Source organism: Eptatretus burgeri, chromosome 13 (assembly GCF_056783735.1).
Source record: "Eptatretus burgeri isolate ZD-2024b chromosome 13, Ebu_testis_v1, whole genome shotgun sequence".
Classification (NCBI taxonomy): Eukaryota; Metazoa; Chordata; class Myxini; order Myxiniformes; family Myxinidae; genus Eptatretus; species Eptatretus burgeri.
Genome location: NC_140973.1, coordinates 63,973,813 through 63,994,595, shown reverse-complemented (window position 1 = coordinate 63,994,595; position 20,783 = coordinate 63,973,813). Strand labels below are relative to the sequence as shown.

General features: G+C 43.3%; 1 protein-coding gene across 2 annotated transcripts in view; it reads left to right on the top strand.

Moving 5' to 3' along the window:
* Positions 1-5,693: 5,693 nt before the first annotated feature.
* Positions 5,694-20,783, top strand: part of ALKBH8 (alkB homolog 8, tRNA methyltransferase) — a 50,172-nt gene continuing 35,082 nt past the window's right edge. Inside the window, exons 1-12 of one of the 2 annotated variants that reach the window (XM_085852788.1) lie at positions 5,694-5,712; positions 5,915-6,049; positions 6,546-6,780; positions 7,565-7,693; positions 9,948-10,043; positions 11,924-12,028; positions 12,117-12,187; positions 12,377-12,483; positions 13,227-13,351; positions 13,535-13,908; positions 14,179-14,328; positions 15,888-16,620. In XM_085852788.1, the coding sequence (XP_085708914.1) occupies positions 5,915-6,049; positions 6,546-6,780; positions 7,565-7,693; positions 9,948-10,043; positions 11,924-12,028; positions 12,117-12,187; positions 12,377-12,483; positions 13,227-13,351; positions 13,535-13,908; positions 14,179-14,328; positions 15,888-16,556 (2,196 nt within the window). In that variant the 5' untranslated portion in view covers positions 5,694-5,712 and the 3' untranslated portion in view covers positions 16,557-16,620. The other variant, XM_085852789.1, reaches the window with a different exon arrangement.

The following is a 20,783-nucleotide window of genomic DNA, read 5'->3' as shown; positions in this document are numbered from 1 at the left end:
ATTTCACAAGTACAGGTCTATAACCCCTGTTTGTTTGTCTGCCTGCCCAGGCCATAACTTTTTTTTACCATTTGATCTTTTGTCATCAAGTGTTTAACAAACTTTTATGATGAGAATGTCGAGAAAACCAATTAAACAAGATGTCTGCGATCACAAAGCAATCGCCAATGATGAGCCTTCCCCGGTGCCCATGATCCAATGATGGCAATATTTTGTTTGGACTGCTATATGAGCTTGACCATCAACGTATAAGGAAAGAATGTAAATTACAAAAATGTGATCCCATCCACACTCTATCCATAAAACTCAACATCATAAACATTATTCAAGTTATGATCAAAAAAAGTGTTTTTTTGTTAATTTGGTCACTATCCGAAAAAAGTATGTCAAAAATATGAAACAAATTGCAGGTGCACAATTGTGATACAAGATTATCTTGGAAGGCAAAGACCTCTGAGATTCAGTATTGGCAGAATTAAGAACTTTTTTTTTCTTTTTTTTTAAATCAGACCGCCATTTGACCTTGACCTTCAACCTGCAGGGGTATGATGTAAATTAAGTGTAAATAAGCCTTCCTCTGGGTTATCCACAGAGGCAAATTTTGTTCTGATCAGACAAAGCTTTGTCGAGTTATGGTGAAAAATGTTAAATGGTCCATAATTAGGTCATAACATTTAAAATTAGGTTGGGGCTTTAGAAACTCTGTGGCATCATTCAAAAATTGGGGTACTAATTGTAGAAACAAACCCCACAAGAGGTATAAGCTTTCCCCCAAATACACCTGCACATAATAAAATGTACATTTTTACCCTCACCAGAGGAGAGGAGAGGGTATTGCCTTTGGGCCTGTTTATTTGTTTGTCCACATAGAATGTGCTAACGTAGGCCACAAACACCACCTAGTGGTAACCATTGTTACACGGCCTCCCTTTTCAATCGTTACCTCTATAAAATACTACTGTATGTACAATTAGAATACAAGTACGTCTGATACATAAAGTATGTTTGGTACAATTGGAATGCGAGTACATCTATAAAATACGTACTATAAAACCACACAAAACATGTCCTGCTGAGGATCTGCAATCATTGATTGCTGGTTCTAGTTACCTCTGCCACCGAAGGTGAAGGAGGTTATGTTTTCACCCCTTTATGTTTGTCTGTGCAGGATATCTCCTAAAGTTGTGGATGGATTGGGATGAAATTTGGTGGGCAGGTTGAGTGTATGAGACAAAGACGAACTGATTAGATTTTGGTGAAGATCCAGATCCAGATCCAGATCCAGATCCGACTAATAGAATTTTTAAAGTGATTCTTCACCATGGAGAGATAGGACTCAAAACTATATATAGCACGATATCTCAAAAATGTATTGGGCCAGATATGTTCTCGTGGATCAGGCATTACAGGGCGGAGGTATGCGCTCTACTGAGTGCCCTTCTAGTTGTAAACTTGTTTTCTTCAAGTTTAGTTCAATGACAAAGCGGACGCGTGCGCAATGGCCTTGAGTTTTGGGATGCTTTCCATTTTACTATTTGTAAGGGATCCACATCCGTTATGGTTCTATTCTGATTGACATCGGATGAGGTTGAGGTCAGTGTTATGATGGGGCTACCAATGTCGGTGGTGGACCTATCTGGAGTGCAAGCTTGGGATCAAGCCTGAAGGACCACGACCTGATCAACTCGGTTGTGCAAGTTGTGATTCAACATAATATACAACCACTTCACAACTTCTCATCTCCAATCGGGGAGTTGACCGGTTGTGCCAGAAGACCTTGCAAGAAGTGGAGGCTCCTGCATGAGGTCTTCCTTATTTCCATCCCACATGATGCAGGTGTCTACCTACATGCAGCACCCCTGAGATCAGCCGTTTCCTTTTTGGAGAAGAAGATCGACAGCACCGGTTTCTCTGATACATGGGACAACAGCACGTGGTGGCAAGGACCTTCAATACCCAACTTGGGAAGATCGACGCATCGTTAACTCATGATCTGCGGCTGATTCGACTTGTGAAGCAACGAATAGAGTCAGTCAACCTGAAACACAGAGAATGATTTCCAAGAAACACACACAGCACATTCACAGCTGCATTTCCAAGAAGCGCAGAAAAGGATTTGTTTCCCTTCCAACGAGACAATGTGCAGAAATGAAGAGTAAACGGCTTTGAGGATCTGCAGTAAGAAACTTCTGTTACCATAATAAGATTCAGTGAATGACGAAGAGTCTCGTGACTCTCGGCCCAAGCATGCTATTTTCAAAATGACGTAAGAATGCTAAATGAGGTCTTTTGCGCCTGCGCTGTGTGTGTGTGTGTGTGTGTGTGTGTGTGTGTGTGTGTGTGTGTGTGTGTGTGTGTATGTGTGTGTGTGTGTGTGTGTGTGTGTGTGTATGTGTGTGTGTGTGTGTGTGTGTGTGTGTGTGTGTGTGTGTGTGTATGTGTGTGTTTACCTGCTGTTGCTGGAGTGAAATCTGTGATTCAAATAGTCTTTTAAACACCATTTTTCAGCATTTTGACAAAAGAGTGGAAATTTCAACATGGGTAACCATAGTTCTTGTGTTCCTGAATGTAAAATCGGACTCGCGGACATATATAGGAGTATGAGAAATAGCCATGGATGAGAGGTGTGGGGTTAGTACCATTTACGGTTAGTACAAGCGAGCAGCAGCAATGTATATAACACTCACGCTCACATCCAATAAAAGAATGTCCAAAGAAAGAAGAAAGGTGACACATCTACTCTACATGAACGATTTTAAACAATTTGAACGACAAAAAATTGACAGAACGACTGAAATTAGTGAAACTCTGACAACAACAAATGGAATTTGGTCTTGATAAGTGTGCCAAGTATACATTCGTACAAAGTAGACTAAGAAAAACAGACAACATAAAAATCGATATAGATACAACAATACAGGAGCTAGACAATGAAGCATCTTACAAATACATGGGAGTCGAAGAGGGCCACCAAATATGTCATAAAAAAAAATGCGCAAAACAATGACCAAAGAATACCTGCGTAGAACGATGGTGATCCTGAAAACATACCTCTCCCCAAGAAACAAAACCAAAGCCATCAACCAAGCTGCAGTTCCAATATTCCAGTGTAGCTGCGGGAATATAGTAAACTGGCCACAAGCAGAAATCAGAAACTAGATATCAGAACAAGGAAACCCCTCACTATCCACAAAATGTTCTACAAAAATCAATGTATCCTGAGAATGTACCTGCCAAAGAAAGGAGGAGGTGGTGGTCTAATGGGACTCAATCAAGTGAACAGAGCGACGACTGTAGAGTTGGCAGAGTACGTGAAAAGTTCAACGGACTATCGAATACAATTTGTACACGAGCATGAACACAAGCCAGAAAAGGTATCTCTCACTCACCTTACAAAAAGCTTCCAAAAACAGGTGTGAATCGCAGACGTCACGCACCAAACCGAAACAGCAACAAATACAGCCCCAACTCGAGGGGGAGCACTCGGGGGAGTGCAAAACCTCCGCCGCCAATACTGCTGGGTCACTCAAGTGAACTTGATATCTTATTCATTAAATATGATGTTAACAACAGTGTTCACAGAGTTATAGTTCTTTTCTCCAACATTTTTTTTTAGGTGGGGGGGGGGGGGTTGGAAATCACTTAAAACATGTAGAGATGCAAAAAAAAAGAAATCGAGATCTTGTTGAAAAAAAAGTTGCAAAATATTTTTTTTTCTCGAACAAGTTTTTTTTAGGGGGGGAGTTGGAAATCACTCAAAACATGTAGAAATGCAAAAAAATTTTTTTTTCTCTAAATCTTTTTTTTTGGGGGGGGGGGGGTTGGAAATCACTTAAAACATAGAAATGCAAAAAAAAAATTTTTTGTTTTCTCTAACAATTTTTTTTGGGGGGGGGGATTGGAAATCACTTAAAACATGTAGAAATGCAAAAAAAAAAAATTTATCTAACAATTTTTTTGGGGGAGGGGACCAAGTCCAAAATCTAATGCCATGATCCTTGGACAATACCTACCCCCCCCCCCCACCGAGTTTCGTCGAAATCCGTCGAGGAGTTTTTCCGTAATACTGTTTACAAACAAACAAACAGAAAGGGGTGAAAACAGTAACCTCCGATCTTCGATGGCGGAGGTTAACAATTGCAAAAGGACAAAATAAAAACATAAGATGAAAAACCAACAGACATACTGTGTAGTGACAACTGGTAGAAGGACAAAAGAGCAGGGAGATTTTTTTATTTTTAAAGAGAGAGCTGGACACATTGGGGATAGACAAAGAAGGATCACTGGGATGTCTTCAGAAGAGGTCAGCTCAATTGGGACGGAGAACGAATCATAATAAATGCCCAAGACCAGGGACACTACATGATCTTTACCTGTAGGGGGCACTGCATGAGTGGCATGGACACACTCCCAGCAATGATGCATTCAGCAGCCACAGGCTGCATACGAAACAAGAAAAAGAGCAATCAGAGGTTGCAGACCCTCACCAGGACTTCTTTTGAGTAGTGTATCATTATAGCCTGGTGTTGGCTCAATGGTTTGGGTGGTGGGCTTGGGATCCGAGGGTCCTGAGTTCAAATCCACTTCAGCCGTTGAATTAATACCAGGTGGGGTTGAGTCTGCCTGTCATCCGGCGAAATGAGTGCCAACTTGCTGGTACACTGTGTTGGAGTGGTGACCCGTCCAGGATTGTGCCCAATAGCCAAGGAGACTGCTTAAGCAGCACCAACGCTCTGCAGAGAGTATGGTCCCAATGGATGGATGGATCATTAGAGGTTTAAAGGTAAATCCAATATGGCTGATAAACCATGTGACCAATGATATCACATGTGTGAACCTTATGTTCTTCATGGACAGGTGGTCATACGTCTAAAGTTTCGCCTCGATCTGTTCAGCCATTTCAGAGATTTTTGAAGGTTTAAAACAAAAAAAAAACAAAAAAAAATGGCTTCCAAATCACGTGACCGATGACGTCATGACATTTTTTTTTCTTCTCTGGACCATTTTATCCCGAGATGACCCTCAAAAACGTTCATACTGATTCGATGTAACGTTCCACATATGCAATTATGACGTCATAACAAAGGCACATGACATCATAAAAAGCCACACTCATTCCCCACGAGGAGTTCTTGCCTTGTACCAAGTCTCAATTTTTTTCCTTTGTGCGGATTCAGAGATACAGAGGTCCAAAGTTTTTTTTTCCCGTTTTTCCAATATGGCCGCCACACCACGTGACCTACGACGTCATAATTACCATTGAAACATTCTGCACGGGAAGTTGTTGCACCGACGGTGAAAATTTCGTCTCAATCTGACAGAAAAACACGAAAGTTCTGTGTGGACAAACAAACACAGACAGACAGACAGACGAACAAGCAAAGAGACAGACGAACAAACGGACCCAAATGTAATACCCTCTCCTTCAGCGAGGGCAATGAAGTAATAAAGTGTGCGCCTGAATACTCCGAACATGTTCGAAGTTTATTGTTCCACGTGAACTGATGGCCCAGAGAGAGAGAGAGAGAGAGAGAGAGAGAGAGAGAGAGAGAGATTTTTGTGTTGGATGTCGTTGTGCCGTGGTATTATTTTCCCACAATTAATTCCACGTTTTCTGACACTTCATACACATTTTTTGCTTTGTACGGTTTCTGACGGCCACGGCGTCGTCGTTAGTAGCAGTGACTGGAAATTCTCCTGCATTTTTCAAAGGTTTTTTTTTCAGTTTTTATCTCAACTTATTAAAGACGATATAACGTGAAGATGAAAAGTATCTAATACTCGGTTTAAACATGTCCAGGTTATTAACGTCTTGAGGAAGGGATAATGACGATATAAAACAAGGTTTGAACGCGCGTCTAAAACAGTAAAAACGGCGTTTAAAAATTTTCCCGGTGTTTTTGTCCTTTGTAAGATGGTGGTTGGCGAGGGTGAGGGTGAGCGGCCTAAGCTCACCAAGGCACAAAAGAAAGTGCTCCGTAAGCAGCAAAAAGCGAAGCTTACACTGCTGAGGCATGAGGGAGTACCGCTCGTCACGCACATCACTGAGGTAACCATTTGGATGAATAGCAACTAGACTTGCTAGGCCGCATTATGTTAAAATCACGAAGAAACGGTTGTCGAAGTAGTGCTTTGATTACTGATTGTGTCAGATGCAACTGAAACCAGTTTAGTGCCGCACAATGGAGCACGCACGCCTCGTGTCACAAAGAACATTAAATCCACCTGTGTCCTGTGGACTTTTGAAGCTCTGGCTCTCACAGTACCCTTCAGCAGAGCTGTAGTTTGGGGAATCCAGATCCGTTTGACCTTTTCTGGTTCAGCATGGTGTCCACACCGTTTGTCACTGGATTGTAAAATCTGTGTGTTTGATTTGGTTTGTGAAATAAGAACTGTCTCTTAAGCTCAGGCCCTGCAATCGGTCCCCTCTGTCATGAAAACACAGTATGATCAACTTTTATATCCCATGATTTGTTTCCTTTTTAATTCACTCACCTTCACCCTCATCCTCACACCCTCACCCTCTCCCTCTCCCTCTCCCGCAGCACCTGGTCATAGCCAACGGTGGGCTTGGCAACGGGATGAGTCGGGAGCTGCTGACCTCCATTCTGCAACCCTTTGGTCATCTCCTGGTGCTGCACATGTTGCCCGGGAAACCGTACGCTTTTGCGAGCTTCGGTAGCTCGGCGGATGCGGAAAGGGTCTACCGTTCACTCAATGGGTTCACTGTGTCTGGCACTGCTCGGCACATCACGCTTTACTTGGGTTTTGTGGAGCAGGGTATGTCTTCCTGTTTTTATCTTACCAAAACGAAGTTTTTGCAAGATATGTTAGTCAGCTTGTATGTTTTTTTTGTTTGTTTGTCTGTAATCACGTATAAAAAATTCTGCAGAGCACAGTTGTCATTGGAAATTTTTGTAACTTCGCATATCAGAGGCCTATAGAGGTCCCTTTCAGTGCACAAAATTTTGAAGGTCAAGGTCAAAGGTAAAGGTCACTTTGTCGCAAATCAGGGGAGTCGACGAAACCCTTATTTTTTGAGTAATTTTCATCTAATCGTCTCCAAACTTTATGGGAAATGTAGTATATGGTCTGGCGTTCAGCCGGTTAGTTTTTGGTGGCGATTGGCCTTGACCTTCATGGTTAGCGCCTAAGGTCAAACATATTTTACCCCAAGGCCAAATTTTCAAGTTTTAGGAACCATATCGTGTAGTACCTCAAATTGAACACCTCGATGAGTGCTTTCTAGATATGTCAAGCTTGAGACATTATGACGTCATTTGGTGACGTTATGAGGCAAACGCATATTTTTTATGGTTACTCTGTAGAACGATTCTCATCGGAATCTCTCGTAGGCAGATATTCCTCAAGGAGTCGCTCCTGGTGGATAGCAGCTTTGTTCACCTCAGTGTGACCTTAAAGAAGTCACACGTGGTCACCTTTTGGCAAGGTTTATTTGATTGTTCATCAGATGGCATGGTCTGTTAGCAATGTGAATGTCTCAAGTTTGAATATGCAGTACATATTTTTCATCATGAAGTGTTTGGTCCATCATCTTGTGCAGTGCTTTGTCTGCAAGAGGACCCTTCATCCCTTCCTCCTGGTTTGCTGCTTATTCCAAACTTTGTCTCGGAAGAATATGAACAGGAACTCCTCAACTTCCTCGCCTGGGATGAAGCGGAGGAAATTCAAGGTGAGTGTTTTAATTTGTGTAAAGTCAGGTGAAGAATATTACACTTTGTTGTGAAACTGCTTTTTGGATATTTCAAATGAATCCTTTATATCAAAGGATGATCATAGTGTTCGGTGGTGAATTATTATTGCCACACTTTTTTTTTTTTTTTTTTAAACAAAGGGGGATCTTGTAATCTCTGTCTCTCTGTCTGTCTGTTACGCTATCTCATCAACTGTTGTGCAGAAATTCACCAAACTTGGTAGTTATGATCAAGACATGGTTAGTAGGTGCAAGAGCCCTTTCATTTTGGCTGCACCCCTGGGGCCCTGGGATGGGGTCAAAGGGTCAAACTTAAAAAAAAAAAATGCAATTACGGGCACATTTTAAAACAATTTTTAATGAAACCCTAAATATGCAATCAACATTGGGGGGACGCATGACACATGTAACTTTTTTTTTCATTTGACCCCTGGTTCATGTCCCAAGGGGTTCAGGTGAGGGTGCTTACGTTCACAGGGGTCAAAACAAGATTTTTTTTTTTTTTTTTAGATCCTCGTGGAGGCTCTCTAAGTCTGACTCACGTTGTTGTTCTTGTGGACTTTTTTGTTTCACAACCCAGAGTTTTCATCGGATCTTCGTGAAACTTGCCATGTATATGCAGAAAGTCCACGCGCAGGCAGTAAACATCTCCGATTTTGGAAATTCTTCCGAGAAAAAAAGGTTGACGTCATAATATCACTGCTAATGGAAATCGCCGAAATAATTATCTCCAAAACTAGGCAAGCTTTTTGAATTCCGTTTGCGGGAATAGAACAGGGCATTAGCAGAGATGAATTACCGCGAATATGATACATCACTATGACATCATATCAATTTTTATGACGTCATCATTAAGAGGACGAGGATCTTAGCTCATTTGAGTTTGTTTTTAACTCAATTTGATATTGGGTCATTCCTAGTGGAACTGTGCAATCTTTCAACTTTGCTTTCGGTGGGGAAGCGTGGGGTTTGTGATGGCACCCCATCGACTTCACTTTAGTTTGCATTAATGAATCTCTGGAGAGTGTGCTTTATATTGGATTCATGGTCGGAGTCCATTTATGTGGTCCATTCAAGGTCTTAACCCCTCCTTGGTTAAACTTTCAAAATCCAGGTTTTCTGCACCACATATTAAATGGTTTGTTTCTCTTTTCTCACATTAGTGGAATGAGGTGGTTCCATTCCACTATTCCCTTCGGGACTTAAAACAGGCGGTGCATCATCTCGTGTCACCCCAACCCGTCTTCCCCCCCCCCCCCGACTTCATCATCCCTGTCGAGACCCACGATCCCTTCTACCCCCATTGACCCCACATAGAGCTGACTGGATGGCCTAGAGGTACGCACACTTGCCTCTAAGCTGTCTAGCCTGGGTTTGAATCCCGACACAGCTATGAACCATCATCCCGGTGTTTCACAAGTAGGGTGATTCACCAATGTGTGTGTCGTCTCTCGGATGGACGATAAACATGGCGTCACATCTGCCAGCAATTGTTGGTAGACGTTAAAGATTCCACGGTGCCCTCGATGAGTCGGCGAGCTATCTCCGGCACCCTGAACAAATTCCAAATTCATTCCCTAACTGACAGAGAGCATTGCATCAGCAGCACAGCCGCACCCTCAGCCAATGATGCTACCCCGCAGCCTTGTGCTGCATACGAACGCAGAACCATCTGCAGCGAACCGAATTGCATACAGGTTACTGTTTCCCTCTCTCTCGTCTCTTTGTCTTTCTCGCTTATTTTGTTCAAATATGGCCCCAAAGCCCCACTGTCAATATCTTCCTTTTTACCCTCCATCACCTCGCTCTTCCATGAGCCTCGATCTATTGTCGGGGTTCTCATCGTCTTTCCATGAAAGTACCAGTTTATTATTTTACTCCATGGGAGGGTACAGTCACCGATCTACATAAAGTGCCCCAACGGCATTGTCGAACGAATGATCTTTCAATTGAAGGCAAGATCTCATCACGGTGAAAAGGATGATGTGAGAGAAGAAGGAGGCGATGGGATTGAAGGAGAAAAAGAATGATAAATGGGGAACAGTTCAGGGATTGGAGAGGTGAGGTTATGATGAGTATTCTCCTTTGCTTAGTTAATATCATGATTATTGACAAACTGGCTAATTCGGTCTCATTATAGAAGTGGTTTTGAGTTTGTTTTTTTTCTTAATAGCAAAGTTTGTTATAACTGATTATATAAAATTATTTACACTTATTGTTATTTACTTTGCAGATAAACGGGTTTTGAAGCACAGAAGAGTGAAGCATTTTGGGTTTGAATTCTGCTATGAAGACAACAGTGTGAATAAGGCGAATCCTCTTCCTGGAGGTACGGAATGTGGTAATATTTAAATGTACTTGCCTTGTGGCATAAGAACATGTAATGTTCTAATTTTACTTTGGGTCAATGATATAACCATATATCCCTTAAACATTTCCTTCACACATCAAACATTATTCATAAAACAGATTGTTTGTCCTTTCTGGAATAACTAGGCGTGCCTCCCATAGCTTCCTTTCTGGAATAACTAGGCGTCCCTCCCATAGCTTCGCTGGTGGGTATGAAAAACAGCATGTTGCACTTCACAAACATATTGCGTGTCTCTCGATGAGTCTCATTGAGGATGTAAAGTGAAGTGAAGCACATGAAAAAATTATTTCCAACAGTACCATTTTAGCAGCGTCGGCATTGTTTTCTTCTTCTTGGTCTTCTTCTTCGTCTTCGTCTTCGTCTTCGTCTTCGTCTTCGTCTTCGTCTTCTACCTTAATCTCTCGGACTCATCTCTTGTATATACAAGATTCGGATCTCCTTAAATACTGAGCAAATGTACACATCCTCACATTGACGGTGCCTTTTGAGAGCGTCTATCATGAACTTTTAAATGTATTCGGACATTTGCTTTAAAGTTTCTAAAAGTTCACGTTACTATTTAAAGATTATTCCATTTATCATATTGTAATTTCGTAAATACATTATTTATTTTGTAAATACACGATATATCGTAAATACATTATGATGCGTTTTGCTATTGGCTTAATCAAGGCACGTGACAAAATATCGGAAGTTGTTGTTGTTGTTTTAAAAAAAAAATAGAATTTTTTTTAAAAAATTTTTTTAGCCGACAAAATCTTTAGGACGCTGCTCGTGGACACATCCTCATTATTTGACTGCAGGAACTGCAAAAGCTCAAGGTCGTGCTGCTTCTTCTACTTAACGCGACACACACACACACACACACACACACACACACACACACACACACACACACACACACACACACACACACACACACACACACACACACACACTTCTCCTTTTAGTAATAAATATCAGTTTTGTGATCATCATCAGGTGACATCTGTCAGTGCTGCCAGGATATTCTTCTCAGCATCTTTCCATCCATCCATTGGGATCATACTCTCCACAGATGAAGGTGCTGATGAAGCATTTGCCTGGGCTATTGGGACACCTCTTTGCATTTCTTTTTTGTTGATGGTTGTGTCCATTACATTTTTAAATTGAGCTTTTAAAATTGATTTTCATTCTCCATTCATAAGCCACTTACAAAACATTTTTTTAACAGGATCTAAGACTTGGTGCAGCTGCCCCCCCTTCCGCCCCAACCCCCCCCCTCCACCACTACCCTCCCCCCCCACATGACTTTCCCTCTCTCTCACAACTAACCCACAAACATACAGCCAAATACACGAGACACAACAAAGGTCTGTTAGACGAGACAAACACAATCACTGATCTTTGGGGAAGTGCTGTCACCTCCCGGGGCACTCTGGGTACTCGTGATGCCACAATGGCGCCGCCTTTCTCAATGCACTCAGTGGGGCATTTCCTCTTCCCATTGGATTCCAACCTATGGGGATTGCCCATGCGAGAATCCTTTCAAATGCTGAATATTGAGCAAGGAAGCAGCACGTACAGTTTAAGTCTTTGGGATGACTTGGCTAGAGTTTGAACCACCGACCTCCCAGACTCGGAGCGGATATTCGAACCATTACACCACCGTGTCCGGTGTTAATTTTCATTTTTCTTCAAGCATGAGAATTACTTCAGTGAGTTTACATAATTGCAGAATACTCAAGCAACACCCATGTTATACTCAAAATGACAGAATGGGGAAGAACCACCACCTTCCTGTTATTTCATTGACTTTTCCTATCGTTTACTATTACGATTGTGTGAAACCTCACTAGGCATACCTTCTCTCTGTGATGAGATGATTTCCAATTGCCTCGTCGCGGGATATATTCAACACAGGCCTGATCAGCTGACTGTCAATCGCTATGAGCCCGGACAAGGTATTGCCTGCTCACCGATCTCTTACATCCCCCTTGATTCGAACATGATGCAGAAAAATGGTTCACTGACTCGTTCATCGTTTTGCAGGAATTCCACCGCACGTCGACACCCATTCGGCTTTTGAAGATGGAATCGTGTCCTTGAGTTTGGGATCTCAGGTTTGTATGTGTCGGATCATGACATTTTGCCTGAAGGTTTTTGGCACACAATTTAATTTCTTTTTTTATAATCCCAATAATGACGTCGGGTAATACTTGCACCGTCCTTCGTGCCGCGGTACAAATCTCAAGAACTCTGTGTTTATTCCGAATGCTGTGCTTATTCCGAATGCTGTGGATGCGATGCAGGTCGTGATGGATTTCCGTCACCCTTGTGGCACCCGTGTACCGGTGTTCTTGCCTGCCCGGAGCCTTCTTGTCATGTCTGGAGAGTCTCGCTACCTTTGGAGCCACGGGTGGGCAATGCTGGCAAGCGCCGAACCTTTTCTGCTCCTTTGGGCTAATTGTTCGACACTAAATCAAGAACAGATTGAGGCCTAAGACATATATGCCAGGCTTCTGCTAAATGGTGAATTCCTGATTACCCCCCCTCCCTCTTCCCCCAAATGCACCCCGTGTTGGTCCTTATTTAAAACTGAAAATTTTTATTTTTGAAACTTTTTCTTTCTTTTTTTCTCCATAGATATAGTGAGCATACCAGCCATACCAGCCACCAGATTAGGGTCATATGAATGGCCAATTGTAAAGTGTAATTATTTATAAATTTTGATGTGTGTGTGTGTGTGTTTTGTCCCCCCCCCCCCCCCAGCTTATTTTGTTTTCAATCCCCACTGCTATGTTTGAGGGCATCAATTCCCCTGTGTTTTCGTAATAAGCTGACGAGGTCATCCTTATCAAGAGAAATTATATCGGAGCAGTTATTATATGAATAGCTTCTGGATATGTTAATAATACTTCCTCCAAAATTTAAGCAGGCAGGACAGCCAGCTTAATGACTACAAAGGGGAGGTATGTTTTTGCATTGTTCTCTTACCTCGTGCAGTCCCAGTAATAAGATCGGTATGACTTGTAACCACGTGTGTTTAATCCCAGTGGCAAACTGTATGAATCAGAATGCCATGTCAGAGCTACTCCATTTGGAAAAGCTTGGTAATGTTTGTAAGATCATTCGGCCTAACCTTCGTCCTCCCTCTGCCAGAATTACACCGCGAAAGTTTGACATTATAAGCAACCGCTTGCAAGACGGTGGTCCGACGCTTGCAAACCGTGGAATGCGCATCTCCTTCTCCTTCCGCAAAGTTTGCTGGCAGCCATGCCATTGCTGTAGGTTCGATCTCGGTCTCACCTACACCCGTAACACCGATGTGGACATAATAAATATCTACAAGCAAATGTGGGGTGTATGGCTGATTATAGGTGCCTTTCATTGCTTAAATTAATTGAGTGATAAACCTTGTGATTATCAATCTGGTAAGAGTGATGCTTGCGTCCATTTGTTCTCCGTAGCCTTTCCCTCAACCTGTGATAGCCAAGTTGGCAAGCAGGCATGTGAAAGCATCCAATTGGATGAGGAAAGAGAATTGGAACCACCGAATGAAAGTCTGAACCGATTTGAGCATTGCCCCACGACGGTGGCAGCACATCAGGAAGGACAGTCGGTGAGGCCGAAACTGCCAGGCGATAAGGCGTCTGCTGAGAGGCTGGAGAAGGCGTATGTGCATGGCGTGTACGACACGATAGCGGCGCATTTCAGCAACACAAGGCACTCGCCTTGGCCCCATGTGGCTGCCTTCGTGCGAGGATTGCCTGATGCTGCACTGCTGCTGGACATTGGATGCGGAAATGGGAAATACCTGTCCGCAAACCGAGGACTAGCAATGGTGAGGAGGATATGTGCTTACATGGTATTGCTTGCTGTTGTTTTTGTTGTTCGACAGTTCACTTTACCTCGTTTCCTCACAGCGTTCCTCTTTGTGCTACACATCACATGTTTCACCTTTCATCCAGGACATTCAGTGCTGTTCCTGAAACATTTTGCTTCGATGTACCGTCCTGGCCCTCTATTTTTGAATGCAATTCTGAGGACTATCCGATAATTGGCAGATGCACAAGTTGAACTGGAAAATAATGTGGCTTTTCGTTTGTGACAGATTGGATGTGACCGCAGCATGCCGTTGACCGAGATCTGTCACCAGCGAGGTTTCCAAGTATTGGTGTGTGATGCTCTGTCTCTACCTGTGCGTTCAACTTCCTTCGATGCCTGCCTCTCGATCGCCGTCGTCCATCACCTCTCCACTGCAGTAAGGAACTGAAGACCGCCGTCGATTTTTAAATGTTCATGTCGTATGATAGGATGACGAGATATGTATTTGCTTTTTTTGTTTGCTGACAAAGGAGGTTTTTGTTTGTTTTTGAATACATGATCGAGGATCATGGAAGAGTTAAAGCAGAATGGAAAGGAACAAAATGGGAAGGGGGAGACACCAACAGCAGATTAGAACTGAGAGTGGGAGTGAGATCAAGGGGAGAAGGGAACATGGAGGTGAATTGGCTACACATGAACTGAATTAAATACAGCAAGAAGAGGAAGGGGAGAGTGGGGATGTAACAGTAAAGGAACAAACCAACTGATAACTAACAGACGAAAGGAGATGAGGGGGTGGTAGGGCTGGTTGGGGGAGGGGGGGATTACAATCACCTGGAAAAGGGGAGTGCTTGGGAATGGGGTCATTTGGGGTACAAGAGATCATGAGTATGGATAGGGGATGACCTGAGGTAGTAGTGAACAGCTGTCTTGAAGCCCTGAAGGGAAGAATGGGACTGAACAGACTGGGGAATTTGGTTTCACAGGTGAGAGAAAAGAGGAACAAATGAGTGGAAGTGAGCATTGAGCCTGGATTTTGGGAGTTTAACTAGAAGAGGGTCACTGGCAGACCTCATGCTTCCTGCAAAAACTTGTGAGAGACAGAGCCAAGAGAGAGCAGAGGGTGCAAGACCAAAAAGGAGTCGTTAAAATACAGAGAGACCACCGATATGTCTACAATGGAGGCGGTAGAATGTTGTGGATCTCGTTTTGCCTTTTTCCATCGCAAGCACAGTGACATAACTGGCAGCTGAGTGTCATGAACAGGGAATGAGCAGGGGCTTCCAAACTAACGATACATAGGGTTTTTATTACGATATGCTCCAGAATTTCTAAGGTTTCCATAACAATCTCAAAGCTTTGGTGTCATCACCATAAATCCAGCAAATATCTCTCATCAATCAAGCATGTCTGTACAGTGGCTTGGTATTGTTTTTATATCAGCAAATATGGACATTCAGGGATGATGAACCAAAATATCAGTTTTTGTTGTTTTTATTTGCAAATATAGAGTACCAACCAGCATGTGGATATCAAATTGTTAGATGTGAATACTTTCGGTCACTCCATGTAAATACTTGTTTCATAATAATAATTTGGGTACTTTTTCTTTCTGAGAGTTGATTCATTTGAAAGACTTGGCATCCTTGGGGATGGTTTTCTAGTAGAGTTTGGTGGCATTCCCGGGCATGCTATGGAATCTTCTACGGGTTGTTAAACAATGGAGCCATTCTGGTGCCGGGTCAAGCTCTGGTGACTCTCCCGAATGGATGGAACCATTGAAAGAGTTGAGACTTATTGGTGCAAAATGCAGAAGCATTTTGAGTATCTTCAACAGGGCGATTGTTGACCCATGAGGGGGATGAGGGGGCAGAGGTAAAAGGGGTCACACTGACAATATCTGGCACCAGATTGCGGTTGTAAGCTGGTGTTGGTCAAAAGGGTTGATTGTCAAAAACTTCAGAACCATCTCTGTCAAACCCCCTCTGTGTTCAGGAGAGGCGCCACGCAGCCCTGGTGGAAATGGCACGAGTGCTACGGCCCGGCGGTCAAGGCTTGGTATACGTTTGGGCTTTGGAACAGGAATACATGCACGTCAGGTCCAAGTACCTGCAGCAGAAACAGCAAGATGCACAGTGCACCGTTAACCAGACGGGGTGTGAAGATTTGACTTCCTGTGGTGCCTTGTGTATCGTCGGCGGGGAAAATGGAGGTGTAAAGTCTGAGACTGGTGAACAACCAGCACAAGTTCTGGCAACGGAGGGAAAGAGGAAACCCACACCAGCCAAGAATGAGTCTAGCAGCATTGATTCTGCCGCCGCTCGAGTGGGGAGATGTGAGTCATCCGAGAATGGAAGCATGGTGCCGTCCGCTGGTCTGTTGTCCGTCCACAAAAACCGGATGCCTTTCTCATCTCAGGATGTCCTCGTGCCATGGCATCTAAAGACTCAGGAAAAACAGAATGCATCATTTGCTGGTTCTAGTTTGTCGGCACCGGACCAAAGATCTGTACACCATCGGTTTTACCACGTGTTCCGCAAGGGGGAGCTCGAGTGTTTGTGTCGCAGAGTACCTGGCATTCATGTTATTGAAACGTACTACGATCAGGGTAACTGGTGTGTGATTTTTGAAAAAATGTGTCATCCATCAAGCACTGTTTTGTAAACGCATTTTAAAAGCTGAATCACAGTCTGACATTTTAAATGCAAAGTAAAGTTGTTGCTCTGAAGTTTTGAGTTTTTCTTTTACCATCGCCAGAGGAGAGGGTATTGCATTTGGGTCCACTTGTTTGTTTCCTTTTGTTTTTTTCTGTCTGTCTTGATTATGTGTATTAATTATGTACTAATTACGAATTGGAACGTGAGTACGTCTATTAATTACGCACTATTAAAATGTGTAGTCTATTAATTACGTACCATTGGAACGGGAGTACGTCTATCAATTCATACGAATTACGAATTGGAATGGATTCATTGCATTTATTATTTATTACGTCACAAATACCACACAAACAACGCACACACACCGCACCACACCGCACCACACACACCACGCACGCACCACACACACCGCACCGCACACACCGCAAAGCATGCACCGCACACACTGCACCACACCGCAACATGCACGCACCACACACACCGCACCACACACACCGCACCACACACACACCGCACACCACGCACTGCACCATACGCACCACACACTGCACCACACACTGCACCACACACTGCACCACACACTGCACCACACACTGCACCACACACTGCACCACACACTGCACCACACACTATACCACACATTGCACCACACACCGCACCACACACCGCACCATACACACCGCACACCACACAAAATACGTCCTGGCAAGGGTCTGCAATCTCTTATTGCTCTTTGTCGTTTTAAAAATGAATGACGATGAGCCTGTTGATGCGGCATGCGTTTTTGTGTTTACCTGTACTGTATTCCATTTTGTGTTTTGATTTCTCATTGTTGCCTTGTTATTGCCTGCATTGTTTACTGGAAGTTCACCTACAGATATGGGTTCACTGCAAAATTGGAAATCATGCGCATGTGATCCAGTATTTGTGGGTTATCAAGTCGTACCGATATTATAGTCACCACAGAAAGGGGTGTCATGACAGTGGAATATTATCGATCATATAAACCAACCCTTGTTGGTAGTGTAGATCAGAGCGAGTGCACTCGCCATCAAACTGTCTTGTCTGAACTCAATTACCCATCCACCGATTGATAGTCACCCTGATGTTTTGCAGGCAGGGCGTTGCATCACAAAGCGTGTTGTCCTCCGGAGGGTATGTACGGTCTGCATTCCATTATTACTGAGCGTACCGTCCTTCAGAGGGAATGTGCAGTCTGCGTTGTATTCCCGTCATGACTATAAACTGTCGGATTGGTGCTTCACAGGCAGGGTGTTGCATCACAGAGTGTGCCAACCCGTGGATGCATGGTAAGAGAACCCATTTCCCTGCACTGGTTGCTGGTGGACATTAAAGAGCAGGTTTTGGGTCGCTGATGACTTCGCGTGATTCAAAGGTTGTAAGCACATTAATAAACGTGGGGTATTTATTTTCTTACATTTGAAACTCAAAATATGCTAAAATTAACTTTTGAGTCAAAACTTTTCTCGGTGATCGAAAAACAGACCGGAAGTTACCAAAGATGCTATGATGTCACTACGTCACGTTCTCCGAAAACTTCATGAACATTCGGAAACAGCGTGTAAACAATGGCGAGATGCGAATCAGAGTGATTTCAGCGGCGATGAAATTGAGTGTTCATTCCGATATTGCCAAGGACGAGTCGGAGGATGATGGGAATTTATACTATGGAGTTTCTGGCCCTGAGCCATATAAATTTGAGCCACTTGCAAATGCCAGAAAATTGCCTATTTCGTGTACAAGTGGCAGGACTGACTGTCCGGCAGTTCACACTGACAGACTCCACCAGACAGATTGGTTTGTAGATTTTCATTTTCTTGTTCGATGCATAAAATAATGTAAAGTTTGATTCGTCTGTGACTTGATATAATAATTTTTTAACCCTCTAGTAGCCTGGTGTTGGCTCAGTGGTTAGGGTGGTGACTTGGGATTCTCGGGTCCTGAGTTCAAGCCCCGTCGGCCGCTGAATTAATACACCAGGGGGTTGACTCAGCCTGTCATCCTTCCGAGGTCGGCAAAATGAGTACCAGTTCCAGTTTGTGTACTGGTCGAGGGGCACTGATGGACATCAGCGACACAGTCGCGCTTCAAGAAATGATAGCTAGCCCGGAAGCTAAGCTGCCATATGACCACCATCAACCCTCTAGTCACTCAAGAGTCAGAAATAGAATGAATCAATAATGGACCCTTGGTGTTGAAGTCTTTCTGACAGCTGAGCTTGACCCCAGCGAAAGTGATCATGGCATGGCCGATGGGGAAGAGATTCTCAGCCGCGTTCCCCATTACGGGTTACAATGTACGGACTTCCGGATAGTGATGACTTACTCTATTCTAATAATTTCTCAATTTCTTATGCGCATTTATAGATAAACACAATATCCCAAACCTTGAGAGGTGACACAGTGTGAGAAGATGAAGCAGGAGCCAGCTGAGGAGGAGAAGGCTGAATGGTGGGCACAGCGTCACGCTTGTTTTGAAACCGAGCTCATTCATTGCGTTGCCTTCGTAATCCTCGGCTGTGAAATGGTCACCACAAATGACAAGTCTATCCAAAGGGTCCTCTTTACCCGTTTTCTTTGGGGGAAAATTCGCCCGTTTTGTTTGTACAAATCTTATCCATTGCCGGCGAATGTTTGATTCCTTCGGGAATCGGTGGGAGCGATTACCCGTTTTCCAGCCATTTTCGCAAAACATGACACACGTATGAGGCATGATGTACAAATATCCAAATAACTTTGTTCTACAATAATTCAAAATAAAAAAGGATAATGTAGACAGTTGCAAGCTCAAAATAAGCGAAAGAACGGCCTGCTGAACTGGACACTTCTTCAATGAGCGAGTGAGCGCCGCTTTCTTTTGGAGAACGTGATGTCACCATCCATATATGGGCACACGGCTGTTTTTTTTTCAACGGCCTCGATAAATAACAACTTCGGAGTTAAATTTCATTAATTTTCCCAATAGGCAACCACAATAGTTTGCATTGAACTATTTAATGCACATATAATCATATTGATAAATTTTCAGAACATGTTTGGTGACCTGCAACCTGCTCTTTAAAGATCCCATGGAATTTCACAAACGGTAGGCAATTACAAGGGGGATCAAATTCCAAATTGCTTACTCTCAGCTTCCAGTAGCCATGTGTTGCACGCAAATTCACAATCAAAACTTTGACCCCAACGTAAATTTTGTCGCAGTATATTATAATCCTCATGAAGGAGCCTGTACATATATGTCATACAGGACAAATGGTGGCATCATTGTTCCTTTTCGTGGGTTTCCAGAATATTAGTAGATGGTGGACAAATGGCCACAGGATATGGGATGTGAACCTGGAATCCCAGAACAGCAGCAGAAGCGATGTGCTCAGACGGGCCCAACAGACCAAATACATCGTTCAAATTCCATTTACTGTTTTTGTTTGCCCAACTACAGTTGCATCGCTGGCTGGTGACTTCTGCCTGCAGGGAGCGTTGCATTGTGAAGCATGTAGTTCTTGGGAGCGGACATTGTGTATGATTAACCTTCTCCCTCTGGTGGGATATGGGATCAGAATGCATGGCTCACAGCGAAATTCAGCTCAAACTGGCCTGACAATCTCTTCACCTTTCCAACTCTTCATCCCTCCAAGAAAGCTTCAATTCCCAGTCCAATTACTCCACTGAGAGCTTTGGGGGATTGTTCATTCCCTCAATTTCATTGCCCCGAGCACAACTGACAGTGAAGCAAGATAAACGATTTGTAGACCGTGTTGGTGGGAAATTACAATGCCTTAAAGTCAGCGCAAACATCGTTTACACGGCCATGAACCACGAGCGCCTTCAATGACATGGAACTTTGGAAGGAGCTGTGGTTGGATGTTTCACATTTCGTTTTTAATCCAGTTTGGCAATGTCGGCCTCATATCAACACACTGATCCTGAATGTAAAAAATAAATAAAAATAAAATTACCCCCGTGTGGGGGTGACGGTCATCTCTATAATACCACAAGTTCTCAATGTTCAGTTACGACCAAAGACTACTGCGCAGTAGAACTGCGCAGCTCGACTGCACAGTTCTACTGCACAGCTCGAACTGCGCAGTTTGGTTAAAGATGACTCGGCATTTTGGCGCACGCGCACTAAATTAGATTTTGAAAATAAATGCCGAGGTTTACATTTCGGGTTTTGAAACTTTTGCACCTTCGGCAAAAAATGTATAAATATA